Source organism: Atheta coriaria, unplaced genomic scaffold (genome assembly GCF_025399875.1).
Source record: "Atheta coriaria isolate IRGN ID8LTWV9N9 unplaced genomic scaffold, Caltech_Dcor_3.1 hic_scaffold_1_pilon, whole genome shotgun sequence".
In the NCBI taxonomy this organism is placed as follows: domain Eukaryota; kingdom Metazoa; phylum Arthropoda; class Insecta; order Coleoptera; family Staphylinidae; genus Dalotia; species Dalotia coriaria.
The window spans coordinates 5,547,546-5,565,320 of record NW_027045443.1 but is presented as its reverse complement, the minus strand read 5'-3'; the positions used below and the strand labels follow the sequence as shown (position 1 = coordinate 5,565,320).

At 41.2% G+C, this 17,775-nt stretch overlaps 1 protein-coding gene across 2 annotated transcripts; it reads left to right on the top strand.

Moving 5' to 3' along the window:
* The first annotated feature begins 103 nt into the window (after positions 1 to 103).
* On the top strand, positions 104 to 17,617 carry LOC135792805 (uncharacterized). Of its 2 annotated transcripts, none has more exons than XM_065303560.1 (8): positions 104 to 577; positions 877 to 983; positions 9,845 to 10,100; positions 14,442 to 14,659; positions 14,891 to 15,068; positions 15,122 to 15,355; positions 15,505 to 15,812; positions 15,878 to 17,617. In XM_065303560.1, exons 3-8 carry the CDS (start codon positions 9,855 to 9,857, stop codon positions 16,392 to 16,394), a joined length of 1,701 nt encoding a protein of 566 aa, XP_065159632.1. In that variant the 5' UTR covers positions 104 to 577; positions 877 to 983; positions 9,845 to 9,854; the 3' UTR covers positions 16,395 to 17,617. The 2 variants fall into 2 exon arrangements, with proteins under 2 accessions (XP_065159632.1, XP_065159623.1); XM_065303551.1 differs by having other exon boundaries at positions 867 to 983.
* The last annotated feature ends 158 nt before the right edge of the window (positions 17,618 to 17,775 follow it).

The following is a 17,775-nucleotide window of genomic DNA, read 5'->3' as shown; positions in this document are numbered from 1 at the left end:
TTCGGCGGCCCTCGCGCGTCCAGCAGAAAGCCCCCCCTGTGCGGCCGGCTGACCAGCGTTCCACGCGCGACTTTTTCGTCCCCCATCCGGTTTGGCGCATCGGATGACGCATGCATGCTGCTGTTCGCGCGACGCCACCGCCAGCCGCCACCGCGCTCGGCTTCATTCGGCGCGCGCGGGGGTGACGAGGGTGCGATCAGTTGCGCGAAGCCCCCGAACGTCAGCTGTTGAGAGTAGTTGTTGCGGGCCCGAACCGACCGGCCGACGTGCGCAGCGAGCGAGCGACGTGCTTGCAGAGCAACTTACTTCCGCCGCCTCCACCGACCCGCTGCACGTTGTTCGGTCGTTAGACGCGAAAATCTGAATGAAAATCGCCCGCGAACGAGTCGATTTGATCGTTGTGAAGATGTGACGTGTGGTGAACACCTGTGCCGGCGCCCACTGCAGACGAATTCATCACCGGCGCGAGCACCACGCCAAATAGCGACGAAAGAAAATCGGCGACGATTAAATAGATCCTTCATCGAGAATACCCGCACGCAATTTTAAAATGGGCAACGTGAACTAAGCGCAAGCGGTAAACAAAGGATCTGGGGGTGCACACGGCAAGGCAAACAAGCATAGCCGCACGCAAACAACGCGCTACTTGATTCGCGTTTTTCATTCACAATTTTTCTACAAATAGCAATTGTTTTCATTTGCGTTTCACATTTGTATCGCATTCTGATTTGAGCATTCGATGAATTGCTGGAAATGTTTCATGACGGTTGCAATTAATTCATGCATTTAATTAAAACGGTTGGCTTTTATGTTTCCGAATGCGGTGGCACTTTATCCGCCGACGACATAAACGCGGTTGCGTTTAGATGAATCCAGCAATTGCATAATTGCATCGCATCCGAAGCACAGAAGCACTCCGACAACCGGAAGAGAAAAGAAGAGGAAAACGGCCGCAAGATTTCCATTAAAAAATTGGTCAAACGGTAAGTGATTGCGTTTATTTCGTGACTGCGAATCGTTGCTTTCATGCGCTCGGTGCAAATAAAAAAGTAAGCAATCCTTTCAGCCCACGCCGCAAGTAAACTCATCCTCTCACCAAAATTACCTACGTGCCGTGCAGATAAAAACGCGTTTGATGTCTGATCGTTTTAATTAGAAACCTGGAGATATAATCACGCAAACGTTTTGCGGAATAAAATTCGGTAGAAATTTCCGGGAAACATTAAAACGTCAACAATACGAAAGTAATTAGACTGGCAGCGAACGCAATGAAAACTTAAATACGCCAAGATTCAGCGTACGAAAATACACGCAGGCGAAAATAATTAAAAACCAAAAACGAGTTGCGCCTGTAAGAAGCGACAACTCACGCAGTAGTGCGGAGTGTTTGCTGCTCGTGTTTGTTACCTTTCCGGCACGGAATTTAGATTGGCGGGTTAATGAAGTTGCTTGTGTCTGCATTGAGCCATTCTGCGAAGTAGTTTTATCATTTCGCATCTATATTAATTAAGTGCGCTAAGATGTGAAGCAGCAACATCACGGAAGGCAAAAATGTAGATAATCCGAGCTGGCGAAACACTTGCCGTTGAATGCGGAGGTACCGGATCGTCAATGAATTACTAATGCGCTCGTCTAGCCGAGGGATGGTAGAACGCTGAGAGCTGTTTCCTTGCGAGTACGCGCAACGTTTTCGGCACAACCATCAAGCCTTGTTAACTCGAACGAGAGTACGCGTATGCAGATGCGGTGATTGCTTCAAACACCCTTCAACCATACATGTAGATCCATGCGGATGCAGTCGTGGGGTGGCGAGAAGGGTATGGTGCATGCGGTCACGGGGTTCAAGCCGGCGTCGTTCGCATAATGAGCGCTGCTTGACTTTTCGCGTTTAGCATCGTATTCGTGCACGGCGCGTGCTTGTTACGCGATTGTTTAATGGCCATCGAAGCACTGCCACCACCGATGCGGGCGTGTGATTTCAGTCAGCGAAGAGGAAGAAAAACTGAAATAAGGGTTTTTATCCACTCTCATCGTCATGATGGACCATCCAGGCCTAGAGCCTGCTTGAATAGTATTTGCATCACAAAGTTGCTCCGAGATACAAAAAATGTTACGGACTTTGGGTCACGCGATAAAAAAATCTTCTGCGTTCAAAATTGAGATGAGAACAATTTGCATAATCATGATAAACCTGAATAGGCTTAAATATTCCCGTAATAAACACCTTGTTCTTGAGGTTCGTGTCCTGAAAATTTAGGAATTGTTATAAGATGACTTGAAATGTTTTCAAATTGCAGTAATTTTTGCTTGAAATGTTTTGCTTCAAAGAATATAAGAAAATTAAGATGCAAATTCCACTTTTAGATCGTCCCCTGTCGGAATATAGAAATTGCGACGAACGGATTTATCTCGAACCCTAGCGTTACCAAATCAGGAACATTTCCAACCACCCAGCCTGAGTTGAAAAATATTCGTCCCTGCCGGGTCAAGTTCGGAGCCGGCGTCGCCGCGTAGATAATTTAATTTGGCAGGAAATACTAAAAGTGGGCGACAACACACCAACAACAAGCGACGGCTTTGCCGTGCCGAAAATTCGTTAGATCCCTGCATGGAAATGCCCGCCAAGCCAAAAACATGGCCCGCGTACCCGAGGTGTAGTACTGATGTGGAAAAATGCGCCCGGCAAAATTTACCCCGTAAACAAAGGAATGAATTGGTGTTTTTTTTTGCGGAATGCTGCACGCGCGCAATGAGAATATGTCACCCCGTGCGCACGTACACGTAACTTATTCGCCAAAGCGGAAAATTAGAAAATTCCTCAGCGATGAGGAGAAACTTTCGTGCGCGCGTTGCTTTTTTTTTTAACCGCCGCCATTGTTTTTGTTTCACTCGTTGGCACGAAGATTCCAACGGATTAAAATAATTTCGTGCTGAAAGCAGACTGTAGCAGCATCTCGCACCGGTTATAAACCAATTTGGTGGGAGCACGTCAAAACTGAACAAAGAAAGGATAAAAATAAAACACGCCGGAAATTGAAAAGCGCCGCCACAAAAAGCGAAGAAAGCGAGGCGGGTCTTGTGTTCATCACATGTTTTGTTCTCGCCGTGTAACAGTACGAAATCATCGAGTTGATTTAAAATCAAATTCAATTCTCGTGATTGCGATTGCGTTCGGCAAACACGCAGAAGTTCCTAATGAAGTTAAGCGTCGCGATGAGTCATGAAGGCAGTCGGCAAGTCGGCGAATTTGATTCGTTGATTGTTTGATTTGAACAATTCCAACACCCAGTGCGAACGAAGATGATGGATGGAAAGTAGGTGCGCACAGCATAGCACCATATGCGATTCGACGTTGGGGCTTTTTGTTGCGAAAATATAGAAGTAAACGGCGGTAAACAGCGACGGCGCAAATCGCAAAATCGCCAAATGGCTGAAAGCGGCACCGTGTGGCGCCGGCGAACGCCATGAAAAGCACGAGTGAAACGCGCAAATTCCCCAACATTGCCATTGTTCAAATTTGCTCATACACACTACGTTCGCAGAAATCGCATGATGGCGAAGCCCGCGCAAACATCGAGCGATGCGGTGGTGTGTTTGATTTCGACGTTTCCGCCTCGCGCGCGCGATTCCTTCGTGGTTCTGCGAACGTTGCTCCTGAGCAGAATTTGATAAGAATCTAATTGAAAAGTGTCTGTTGGATTGCTTTAGGTGCTTCGCATTTACATTTTCATTCGGCGGTTTAGCAAACGTTGACACGCTTTTAGACGAGCTCATTTTCCTCGAATCTATTCATAACTTATCAAGAGATATTCAGTTATTTAATTCATCGTATTGACTTGGCTAAACTTCCTTTACTCGAACTTGTACCATGCTTAATTCAAATCGTGTTCTAGTCTCGTATATACGCAGTTATTTATTAAAAATTACAAAAGAATATAGTTACTTGTTAGATGTAATTATTTGCCATGAATGCGGTGAGCCACATTGCTAATGTAATTTTAATTATACAGAAACAAGTGTAGGTTATTAAGTTAAGGTTTAAGCACCGAGCGTAAAGCTGTGAAGCAGCACCTGTTATTTGTGTATGAGTGACTGATTTAAGCACCCGTTAAAGTAATACGATTAGGGAATCTTTCTTTCATAGGTTTTCTACGTTTAGATCTCTAACATGCGCCGATGAAAATTTACTTTTTTTCAGTGAACGTACTGCCGCTTCATTACCCGTCGCTTGTTTTCATGAAAACGTTGCATTACAGCTAGGATTTTGCGCGAAGTTTTCAGTTTTCATACAGTAAAAAATCTGAATTAAAAGTTATCTATGTTTTTTTTTTCATTTAGGGTTTCAGAATATATTTTTAAGTATTTGTTAGTGGTGAGTTTATAGTATATTAAGTATGAAGTTATTAAAAACGCCTTTTTTGTCACGAGATTGATTAAGAGTAAGCGTTTAATCAATCGAGTGTTTAACAACGTTTAGCCACGTGATGCTTACGCTATTTTTTCTACTTCTATCCTATTTCTACATTGCATACAACTGGCAACTACTATAGGCAAGTACGCAAGCTCAAGCTACAGCTCGTGACTAAAGCCTGTGATTAAAATACTTTGGCCACGGCTTTGGTCATCTATACCACTTTTTGTGTCTGAAAACCGTGGAAAACTGTGGAAGTAAAAAAATGATTAATATACCAGTAATATAAATTTATATCTACGTTTATACTCGTACATATAAATATTAATTATTGAAAATTGCATTTGGTCACCCAAGTCGATTGCTCAATTAAGTTAATGCGCGCGTGGTTGCAGAGAAGGGGTATTTCATATTATTATTATTGCAAATATAGATCAATAAAGTAATTAATTTACATTTTACTTCGCACGCATTATTTTTGACTTTAATTTTCTGCTCTTCATTCACAAGTTTAATATTTAAAAACTATATTTGATATATTATTGCACACTTGCTTTGAGAAACACATATTATTACAAACATATGTTATGTTATGTATGGTAATAGATTCTAGTGGTACATCGTGCATTTACGAATATGCGTGTAACACGCTAAACCATCTGATTTGAGCTGCCACGCGATCATATTTAACAAAACTGCAAAATTTAATTTCAAATTTGTTTTAATGGGAACATACGTAATAAGACATGCTGAATGCAATAAATGCGTAATAAAGTACACAACGTATTTTCACTTGAAACACAGTTTAATGAATAAGCACAACGAGGATAATGTTAAGAATCCTTCACATGTTCCGAAGCCGAAGGGCTGGGCTCACATGTTCAAGAACTGATCTTTCTACTTGGGATGGTCAGGGTTCAAACCCCGCTAGCGGCAGAAATTATAATAATGATAATCGTCTACACAACCCTGTCATGTTAAATGGGTAAATGCAGCAACGTAGCTACATACGAGTATGTCAGGCGCCAAGGGAACCAGGATCTAAAGGCCCCAATGTTTTGCGTCGCAAAAAGCAAAATTTCCAATATTTTATAAACCAAGCCCGTAGACGAACTGAATAGATGCATAAATATTAACAGAACAATCATGAAGCGTTTTTTTACATTTTTTTACTTAAATAAACAACACAAAGTTTTATAAAACTTATATAATAATTAATCACCATAAAACTTCATAATGGAGGCATAAATGGTAGTTACAGTCCACATTAGAGCAAAATATTAGAATTGAAGTTTTTATAAAAGAGCAACAAAACCAGCTGGTAGAACGCACTTAACATTAATTTATCTTGGGAAATAAAAAAAAAACATTAAATTACCATTTTGTCATCTCCCTTGCGGACGACCGGGCCCATCCCATCTTTGGTAGTCGTGGCGCATCCGCCATCCCGCACCTTTAACTTTTTTAATAATCCCATCCTGTCTTTATTAAACTCGTCGTTTAGTGCACGACGTTATCGCGCGTCGTTTTGCAAAGCGCGCCTCCGCCTTTTTCGCCCTCTTCCTTTTCATTACGTCTTCATATCGGCGCCGCCGCATTCCACATTCTGAATTTGACTTTTATGGAAATACGGATGCAAATTGCGAAACAGCATAAATATCAGAACACTTTAGAACGTATATTAGAGGCGTTCTACCTCCCCGCTTTAAAATAATATTCCGCGGCTTCACTTAACGACAATGAAATACAGCGGGAATATGAAGTTTATAGAAACTCGTAGTTTCGAAGAAAACTTAATGGAATCACCTGAATGCATAAATGAATATCATCGGGTTTATGAACAACCAAAAAACGACCAACTTAGTTTGAAACTTTGTTCTGGGCATTCTAATAAATTCCATCTTCGTGTGAGTCATTTTTATTCATCATTCAGACAGATGAAATGTTAGAGAAATGCTCTTTTATTTTTCAAATGTTAATTTGTACGTGTGCGTCCTGCGGTACGTCGAGCCGAGTGACGAAACTCTTTCGTTGCAAATTTTTTATTGCGTGTTTTTTCTTGCATTATTCATTGCAAATCGCGTTGCGTTTCCGGCGCGAACACTCGCGGCCGGCGGTAATGTGCAGTTTCCCCAAGCGACTAATTTATTAATCTTGATGTTCATTCATGTCAGAGTTTAGAGACTGCGGCATGAGTTTTTTTTTTCCCCGGCGCGCTTTTTGTCAGTAATTCAATTTTTGTTTTGCGCTGGCCACCAGCAACGCTGCACGCCTCTAATAGTTTTACTCTTTGTTTTATCTATGATTATACAAGCGAGGATGCAACAGGGAACGCGCAATCTCTGGGGTGCTTATATTAAATTCTTTCCGCACGTGTTGTTTAACGCAAACGCAAAAGCAAAATTTAAATTTTGTTGCGGGCTAGGCAGATATAAATAAAAGTGGGGCACAAACGTTACCACACGGCAAAGTTAAAACGTCTGTCTAACGCCACTCCAAACGGAACCAGAAACGACCGCCACCACATACGAGACACTAAAAAGTCCGGAGAGTGCCATATGTTGTGCATCCTCAGCCTGGTGTCTCAACTCCCAACTGCCTGACATCCAAACGCTTCGGAGCCTTCAGGGCTTCGTTTCTAGTTCTGTGTCCAATGTCCTTATGCGGCACGTTACGTGTCATCTTCGCCTCGCGCTCCCCGCCATTTGTAACCGTCACCGAACGCGAAATTCACATTTCGATGCAACTGCAATTGTTTTTGTTGCGCTGGCTCGTCTCGCCAACGGCATTCGGCGGTTTAAACATTCATACATAATCAAAAAGTCAAAATGTCCCCGCCGCCATGTAACATTCATTACCTACTATTTTATTCGAAACTCGTTGCATCCTGACAGTTCTATTACGCCCTCGTGTGCGTATTTACATTTTGTTCGGCGTGAGTGTAATTGAAACTCGAATAAAATGCAAATGAATCGGGCGGGGGCGCACTGCAGCGACGATAATGGCGGACGCCCGCCTGGCCAAATTGCAAATTCAAGGAACCGCCAAACATAACGGCCATAACTGCCAAACTTAACGACAGTCCTTGCCCAATAACAATAACAGTGTGCACATTAGACATCGAACGTACGACATTGTGTGCGCAGCGCCAGGACGACCAGGATAACAAAACCTTACAATCATACCATTTGGCCAGCGCTACCGTTAGCTCATTCTCATTCGCGTGCTTTTTTTTTCTTCTCATTTCTCTCAACGACCGATAGTTACTAACTCAACTCGCTGCGCCCGTGGAGGCGGCCGGCTGCAGGTGGACGAGATGAACGCGAAACGAGCGCGGCGGGAAAGCACCTTTTATATTTCAGCGCAGCCGCATCATTTTCCGGACCATAAACCTCGGCGGACGAACGTGAATTAATTCCGATGCTGATCCGCGCCGGCATTCATCGCGGCGCGGCGCCGCCCTTGCGGATTGAAATATGCTCGTGTTATTCGCAACGCACGTCGATGAGGCGGCGGAGGCGGCAATGTTCGGTGGACGGCGGCTGTTTACATTGAAAACAAGCGGCGGCTTGACTCTGCCTTTGTCCGGAACGCAGGGAACAATAAGCCTGAAATGTTCAAATGCTGACATACTCAAATGTAAAGTTGACTTACTTTGTTGAATAACGATTGATTGATCAGAAGTGGCGGAAATCTCATGGAAAGGACAAAACCGGTGTCAATGACCTGCGAGTTGGTGGAGTACGGGTGTGATATTAATGTTACAATGTTATTTTACCAACGGCTGCTTAATTAAGCAACATTCGCATTGTTTGGACAGAAACTGTGACATACATAATTAACTCTAATAAAGTTTGGAATACATTCAGTTTAGGTTGGTTTTGCATTCGGTCTGATTTTATGGCGTTGAGAATAAAATATAAAATAGGACTTTTAAATATGCAGGAAGTATAAATCTAATGATAAAAAATTTTACAAAACATTTTTTTATAATAGAAAACTTTAACTTTATCTTAATCCGATGTTAATAGATAGATGTTTGATGATTTTTTATTAACAACCAAAAAACAAAGATGAAGAAAAATGTTGTGTGCCATTTGTGATCTTAAAATAGCATATTGGGTATGAAGAGATATAGAAAGCGTAAAAATGATGACTTCTGGGCGCGCGTACTCAGAAGGCTATTTCTGCTCACGTTGCACATAACAACCGGCGATTATCACCTACCTACGACGTGAACTCGTAATTTTATATAACGAGGTCAATTGATATACTTGAAGACGTAAAACAAGCAAATTCCTTATATTGTCCTAAAATCGCTTTTGAAATTATATTATATATAAAAATAGTTTAATTTTGATTTATTTTTAAAGCCAGCATTTAAGCCACCTTTAAACTTCAATGCTCAGAAGCGTATCATGCAGTATGATATTGATAAATCTATCGAATTCAATGAGGATGTCAGGCGGACGAAAGAAAAACCTAAGTGAAGATTAATTACCCGTCGCTCGCGAAGAAAGAACCTCGCCGAAAAACGCTCGGACATCGAAACATGAAAACAAATTACGAAATAAACGTCGGAAAAATCAGTCGCGCGAAGCGAGAGCGCTAAGTGAAAATAGATGAAATAAAAATGTATAAAACGAATTGGTTTAAGTGGTTTGTTCGGTGCTCACAGTGCGAACGCCATACAACACACCAACAAAGTGTTTTCAACTCGAATCGAACTTAAACTGCAAATAAAAATTGCAAAACGACGAAAAAAATCCAAGGCGGAACTATCTGAAAGTGTCAAGTTGCAAGCATTTTCGCACTTTCAAACTTGGACTTTATTACGACATCAAGTGTTGATGCCTTCGCAAACATTTCACTCGGCAATGCAAACACTCGGTGCAAAAGATGCGAAGCTGCATCTAGCATCCCTTACTACGGCGAAAAACAAGCAACGACTGCGGGAAATAACGAGCAAGGAAAGATATAAGAAGGCAAAACAAATGAATCGTCAGCGTACTGCTATTGCTACCCATTGCTATACTGTTGTTAGTGGATAGTAAATCCGACGCAAATTCCATTAACGTCCAACACGTCCGCCGCTAAAACCCGCCATTCTTCCAGCACCTTTCTCGGTGCTTTTCAGAGCCAACTGAGCGAAGCGGATTCGCAAACCTGCATTCATCTCTGCGCTGGGGTTTCTAATTTCTCGTCAAGTGCATTCCGCCTTCGTTTGCATTTGCAACTGACTGCAAAACGGTACACTGAAGCATGCTCGTGAATAATGAAAGGCGCAACGTGATCACCGCAGTTACCTTAGAACAGCATCGCAGCTTTTTGAGCACTAATTCTTTACTATAAATAATTTACACGCGGAGGAACTATTGATTATTTATTTTTGTACTTTACAATACATTTAGACAAGTTTGTAATTGGTTTCAGGTTTAAGAAGATGAGTGCGTCCAGCGGTGGCAGCAGTAAAAGCAGTAAGCGATACATGGCGATGAGGAACAAACAGCGTGCCAATATGTCGTTCTTCATTGTGGTTATGTTTTTCGCCGTCTTCGGTATTATCGTATTCACCGAGATCTTCCTAATCGACGAGCGAGGCCGCGGCGGAGGAGTTCTGGTCCGCCACGGCTCCCTTACCTACCACCATCGCCAGCAGGATCGTGGAGAGTACGACGATGTTATGCAGGTAACAATTCGATCCTACCATGGTTTCCAATTACGCAGATCCAACAATACACGGTTTGACATTTCACCAAAAATTTCACTAGACGTCATCGAATTTGGAAGAATATCATGATATGTTTTTTAGTAGAAGGCAAAGAAATTGGTGATTGAGAAAGGGGGGTTGCCACGGTCGGGTCCGTGCCTCCATCCTAGGAAGATGATCAGGGGCAGGAAGCCGATGTGGAACGACATCTTGATATAATGTAGCACCTTGCGGAGGCCGTCGGCGGCTTCCTGCGAGATGGGCATGAGGCAGCGGCCACTCTCTAAGGCCTCTTCCTCCTCGAGTTCTCGCTGCTCCATCATCTGCATGTTCTTCTCCTCGTCGGTCATCATGAACCGCATAAGGGACGCGGGCTCGCCCAGTAATGAATATGCCATTGCAATTATATCGGATGATCTGTTCACAAATTGAAAACGATAAATAATCAGTTAAAATTCTCACAATATTTGCTTAAGGTTGATAGTAAGTGAGCCAAATTTTAATGCGTGATGTGATTGTGTGTGAGAACAAATTTGAACTGAGGAAATATCGGAAAACATCAACGACGTCAATTCGGTCTGATTTTGTTTTTGTTGAAACAAAACGTCGCAGCCGACTTGGATAATATGCAGTTGAAACAACATTTGTTTGTAAACAAGGGCAAGGCCGCCTCGGAGTTACGAATGTGTTTGAAACATTAGTGGCATTCGACAGTGAATAATTGAAAACGGAACGCATTAAAGCGACCGGCAAACAGCCACCCTTTATGTCACGTAATCGAAGAAGGGCCATCGACAATCGAGCTTTAATCGGCTCGTTTACTTTCGCCACATCCGCGCACCGAGCACGCAAAACAGACCCCCGGCCGCGCTAATAGCAGATAGTTTCAATCGCAAACAGACGATTAACGGCAAACAGATAATCATTAAATCGATCCGCGAACAAGTGGAGAACAAATTATGTCGCAGACCACCTGGCGCACTGCGCCGTTGGCCCATTCGAGCAGGCGTTGCAATTTATTATTGAGCGATTACTTTTGATGCAGTCATGCACGATAATTTTCCTGCTAATAAATTCAGTGTTTGCCATGTTGGCATCAATATCGTTCCAATTCAAGCAAGTAGTGTCAAAGCGTCAAATATTCATGCATGTTTTATCAGACACGAATACCACTTGGAAGAAAAATTGCTTGCATGCTGCTTATAACAAGAAACGTGGATACAGGTTAAATTGTTTGACTTTATACTTATGCAAAGGTCTTTCTGGATATCATAGATCTTTTTGTATTTATTCTGAACCTATAATAAAGCAATTATATTGAGCTAAATACGGACGTAATCCAAGAAAATTAAAAAAAAAGAAAGAAAGAGAAAAATAATCGGAGGTAAAAATATTATCTGTCATTTACAAAACTGAATAATGACGTCAATACCGTTTGTAAACATCATATCCATCATTTAATTTAAAAGAAGACAAGCATGTCTACAATTTAACAATTCTGCTTCGATCGAACTTTATATTTTAACGATATTATATATTCTGGTATCTGGTAAGAGAGCAGTTATTGGCCCTCTAACTGGTGACCAAACTTCGAATATAGATACAATAGATAGGTATCCCACAAAGTTAGTATTAACTTATACCGGTGGTCGGAAGGACTTTGAAGTTTGGGCCAACTTGCTGCAAATATCTTATACCTTATATGAAATAGCAGTTATTTAGCTTATGTCGGAATCAATAATACAGAGATTCTCTTTGTTTCGGTTTTATTTGGTTTACGTCATCAAATATTAAATTTATTTCCATTTTAATTTGTTCTTGTATTGTGACATGTTATTACATTTTGTTGTGACAAGTTATATTAACATCTTCGTCTTTTTCAAATAACAATAGTAAATGTCATAATCATAATATTATAAAGTAGTTTCTTCCTATAGTCTGGATACTATATTAAAAAATTTAATTTAAAAAATAACAAAATATTCCGCGTTGAAAATTGCGCAGCAAATTTGAAGTCTACTATGATAAAAATACGCATCGGAGTCAATAGGATATAGGAATAGGAAATATGCATCAAATCCCAAGTAATAACATAATATACATTTCCTAGGTACTTTTCAATAAAAATTCTATAAGCGTTGGTATCTGGCAAATATGTAGATCGTTGTACTCATGAATTATTTTGCTAAAGTCAACAATAGATATTTTCCTTTTCTCATTTTCATCGGGAAATTCTAGCCTCACAATCATAGTATAACAAATATAACATGAGCCAGTATTGAAATTAAAATCGAAAACCTTTAGATTTTATCTTTTATTTTCATCATGCTTCATGAATTCTTCATACTTCTTACAAATATTTAAATCAAATGATCTGTTTGTACAGTGTAATGGAAACCAGGATTTTTCCCTATCCATAGAAACTAATTAATTACTGAAAACTTATTTTATGCAATTAATGCAAATTCAAAAAAGTTTAAATGGATTAATGTACTCGTAAAATATGAAAAAGTTGCATAACCTTTTATCTATCTAAAAAAAATTCTATTAATATAAATTTTCATAGTTATATTAAATAATTAATACTGAATAACCACGATACATTTTTTATATCAACCGAAACAAGAATAAGGCGGGTTTATATTCCCCTGTTCATACAAATCATAAATAAATAATACATATCATGTATGATATGTAATCACAAAAAGTGTGATTGCATTATTAACACAATATTCAGTTACAATCGGAAATCGATCAACGCTAATCTGTCATAATCAATGATTAAACTACATACCAACATGAATATAAAGTCATGTGCATGGCTTTATGGCTGGGGTCATTCGGTGGGAACGTAATTGCCTGATAGCCCGACATTCATGTGGAGGTCATGCTGGGTTTGACGCGTTGACTCTTCGGCTTCGGATGAATACGGTTGATTCGGTCGAGGTTTTACCGTTTTCGATTCGATTTTTACAACCGCGCGCCGATTCGTTTTCCACATTCGCCGCGCGCAATTCCCCACTGCAGCACTCGATATTCTATTTGACTATTCCATCTCGCTATTCAATATTCGCGCGGCATTTCAGCAATAAGATCGAGTATCGTTGACCCACCTACACGTACCACTCGAGCGCAGCGGCGGGTTGCTTTCGATACCTTCGCAAACCTTCGCCAAAACCCGCCACGTCGATCCACTTCATCCATTATTAAGCTTCGCCAAGTGGAATAAAATGGCCGAAATCGATGTGGATTTATTGCTTCGATTACCTCCCCCAACACTTGGACTCACCTTCGCCCGGGGCGATGCAGGCGCGGCAAATTCGGCAATCTTTTATCTTTCATCTCATATTTTTGTGATGATTCGACGGTATTCATTGTTCCAATATTCGTCTCTGGCTGGTACTCAACGATGCTTTGTGATATTTATTCCCTTTGACGTCGATGTTTGCAAAATAAATGCCATTGTGACGCATTATTGGGTTCATTGGCGCAGCGGGCGGAAAGTTTGACAAAGTTCCGCGAGTCTGAGCCACTTGAAAGTGGCAGGCATATAAAAATGACTATAAAATATAGATAAATCGAGGGATGCCTCCGCAGTTATCTGCCATCTTGCATGCTCCAAGGAGCACAGCAGCGCACCCATGTTTCTACATGTTCAAGTGACTTCATATTTCATCGGCATTCTTTCGGCGCTTCTTCTCGTTGTATTGACACGGAGCCGAGGCTTTCCAGCTGGTGGTCGAGGAGCTCTGAAAGTTTTCACATTTCGATATGAAAGATGCGCGCCTGGAGACGGTGCAAACTTTAAAAACTTCGTCGAGTCGCCCCATACGTTCCTACTTAGCTGGGGCGAGTTCATTTCACTTCTACAATGCCGAATGTTGAACGTTCGAAGAAGTTGAATGCAAAGTAAACTAATAACGGAGCACAGATGGCGGAAAAGTTCGGAGGTAATAAGTAATCTGGAGAGCAAGTATTCATATCTAACTTGTGCTAAACTAAACAACGATCAAGAATCGTTTTCCAATAGACGTCGGGATTGCAAGTAGTACCTAACTCCAGTTTGTCGGGAACAATACGGAAGCATTGTACGCCAGTCTATGAGTCTTCAAAGTTTGATTAAATTTCTTTTTACAACAAACAATCCAAACACTTTATATGTTGCCGAATATAACTTATAATGGGTTTCAACTAAGTACACTGCAACATTTCTTTATTCTCCACATAATTGAATTAAGATTCCGTTGATTTTGAAGTATATACAGATTCTGTAACTAAATTGTAAACAAATTTAAGCGGCGGTTATTTCCGTTGTTTCAGAGTGATGATTACATATCGATAAGAATGAACAACAACGAGCGCACCCTTCGAGAGGACACAATCGGCGCGGTGCTTTTAGGCCGCCGACCAGCACCACTCCATGCACGCCCCGACACCACCGTGAATGAGCGCGAGGTGCTCACCGAGGGCCAACTACCCCCGTTCTCCAATAACAGCATACCCATGGATGGTACTTGGCAGACTGTCAACGGCACTAGGTGATCACATAACTCCTCCGCTCCTCGATGCCAAATGACTTCAATTTACCCTTTTGCCCCGCCCGCCACACACCCGGCGCCGCCAGCCAACAAGCACACTAATCGAAGCAACGCCAACCTCCCGCTAGCTCTAATTACATCCATTCATTCCGCTTTAATTATTAATGAAAATTGCTGCGATTACATTGCCTGCTCGTGTTCGCATCCTAATGCCTTGGCATCCGCCCACAGGTACAAGTTCTACGTGTTCTCGGCGTTCTTCGACAATCGTAAGGGCCAACGAGCCATCCGCGTCATCGGGGCGACTAAGATGCGAGGACCCGAGAGAGTGTGGTGCCGATTGTGGTACAAATTCGGCGAGAATAATGGCACCACATTTACCAGCAAGACGGTGGTGGCTAAAATTAAAGTAACTCCATCAGCACATCGGAATACCGTCAATTAATTATGTTTTACTTCTAGATTATCCGGGAGAATTGGAACCTCAAGTATAGTGCATGTTTTGTGATGTGTCCAATGCAGCGGAACCAGTCAGTTCCCAATTATGTGTCCATCGTGTCCAAAGTGAAGTTCCCGCCATCCAACACGCTCATCGTGGTAAATAATTTCAACGAATCGTTTGCGTCGCCCAACGACAGAAATCGGCAGAAGAAATTCGCCATTTGTGTGAAACCGCTGCATTTCGACTATAACCGAGTGAGTATCACATCTGTTTAACGCTATCGCTGCAGAATCCTAAGCGTCATATTTTATCACGCCATCGCACATTAATTACGTCGAGTCGCTGTCGACCTAATTAATAAAGTTGCCGCAAGTTTCCAAACAGCCGCTCGGTATGTTCGCAGGCGCTGCAAATATTGGAATTCATCGAACTGAATCGCATCATGGGTGTAGAGCACTTCACCTTCTATAATCACACCGTGGGAAAGCAGGTCGGTTGCATTCTGAACGACTACGTCAAGAAAGGATTAGTCAGCCTGCTGCCATGGCAGTTAAATATGGTCTCACAGAAGGAGATTCGTACAGAGGGATTGTTTGCCGCACTCAATGACTGTCTTTACCGCAGCATGTACAAGTACACACACGTTCTGCTCATCGATTTGGACGAGTACATCATTCCTCGGCACAATGACACGTTGCCACAGCTAGTCGAGTGAGTTTTTCATTAAGCTACGATTAATAACTAGTGCAGTTATTACTTACTTCGTTCTTTTGTAGTTATCTATCGACTAGAATCAACACACGCTCCACCGGCTCGTTCTCGTTCCAAAACGCTTTCTTTTACCTGCAATGGGGCGATGGCGACTTTGTTTATGAAAGCCACGACTCAGTGGCGGCCGGTTTGGTCACCTTGAAGAAAGTGCGTCGGAAAACAAAGCTGCATCCTCACAAACAGCGTTCGAAGTATATTTGCTTGCCGGAACAGGTCGTGGAGGCGGGCAATCACTTCGTCTGGGAGTACATCCCCGGCCATGGCACATTCAATGTGCCTGCGGACTCGGCCATCTTGCATCACTATCGCATATGTGAGTTCGGCGGCGACGACTGCATCAATACGGCGAGCACCATCGACAACACCGCCTACCGATATAAAGATCAGCTCATCGCCAACGTGAAGGCGAAATTCCAAGGGTACAAGGTGCCATGCCAGTTGCCCGAATTGCCACCGCCGCCAGAGCGTGGGTTCGAAAAACTGCTCAAAATCTTCAAGAGCGACGCGTTCAAGAGCAGATAATGAACGAGGCGCGCAAGCCTGGCCTCCTCTTCGGCTTGAACTATATCAGAAACAAGTCTATGCTTTAAGTATTATTCTATCAAAGTTTAAATCAAAATGGCGACGAATCTCCAAAATGTACACTCATTTAATAATTCAATTGTGATAAACGCTTAGTTACTCATTTTTCCCTTTCACTTGATTTCTCATTTAGTTTTGCTTCAGATTGGGAAAAATTGAAGAAGTATAAATCTATGACGTTACACTGCATTCAGATGAGTAAAGTTCGCCACAAATCTATGCTAATTTTGTAAATAATCATTTGTACTAGTATCTACTGGACCTATTTAACTATTAAGTAATAATTAAGGAATACTATACTAATAAAAAGACCAAATTTGCGCAATGTAATGCCAAAAGAAGTTAAACGAGGTTTTAAAGCAAAAACGAAAGAAACAAACACTGTTGAAAGTCTTTTCATATTGAGCAATCTGAGTATGTAAGTGCTACCAACCAGTATTTAAAGTTAAAGCTCAGTTTACTAGTGCTAAAATACACATATTCAATATCTAAGTAAAAAGTAAATGATCGCAACTAAAATTTCTAACAAATAAAACGAAACACCGATAATCATAGGAAACACACACATCTAAAGACATATTCATTTGCATAATGACTAACCCAACCAGAGAGTACTTTATAAAGTTTTGTTTAAACATAGTGAATAGTATTGTACATTGCTAGATTTCTATGTTCTGTTAGAAAAGAGTGGTAGGACGCGTATTACATAACAAACCGATTAGAATAGGCTAGTTACAAAGAGGATATTTAACTAAACGAGTAAACGGAAAAGGAAAAAGAAATTACAATGACAATATTATATCAAATCTAACACTTTCTTTATCGTCGGACGTTTCAAGAGTTTCTATTGACATTTTCTACCATCACCAATTGCAGCATCGGTTAGCAGTTATTTTCTTGTAGCTTTTGTATGGATAGTTTACAAATAGCAATCCGAAACTAACATTCTCAATTAAATGATTTGTGATCTTCAAACTTTCAAACATACTGCTGATAGCTATAAACTGTGAAATGTATACTACTTTCGTTGTGATTCTTGTTGTTTCTTACTTTCTTACTACCTAGAAAGAAAACTAAAATAATTAGGTAAGCGAATGACGACAAATTTATTGAATGTAAGTCTATTTATCAAGGGATTAAATAAAATGAATTTTTATCTAAAACATTAACGAATCGATAGTTAACGATCGATTACTCGCCCATATTTCTAGAAAAGTGTTGTGAATGAACCAATCCATTAAACCTGTATTAGATTTTTGTTCTAAATTGGATTCGCATTTTTATAAGTCAAGACGTGGGAGCAGAGGAATGGATCAAGAAA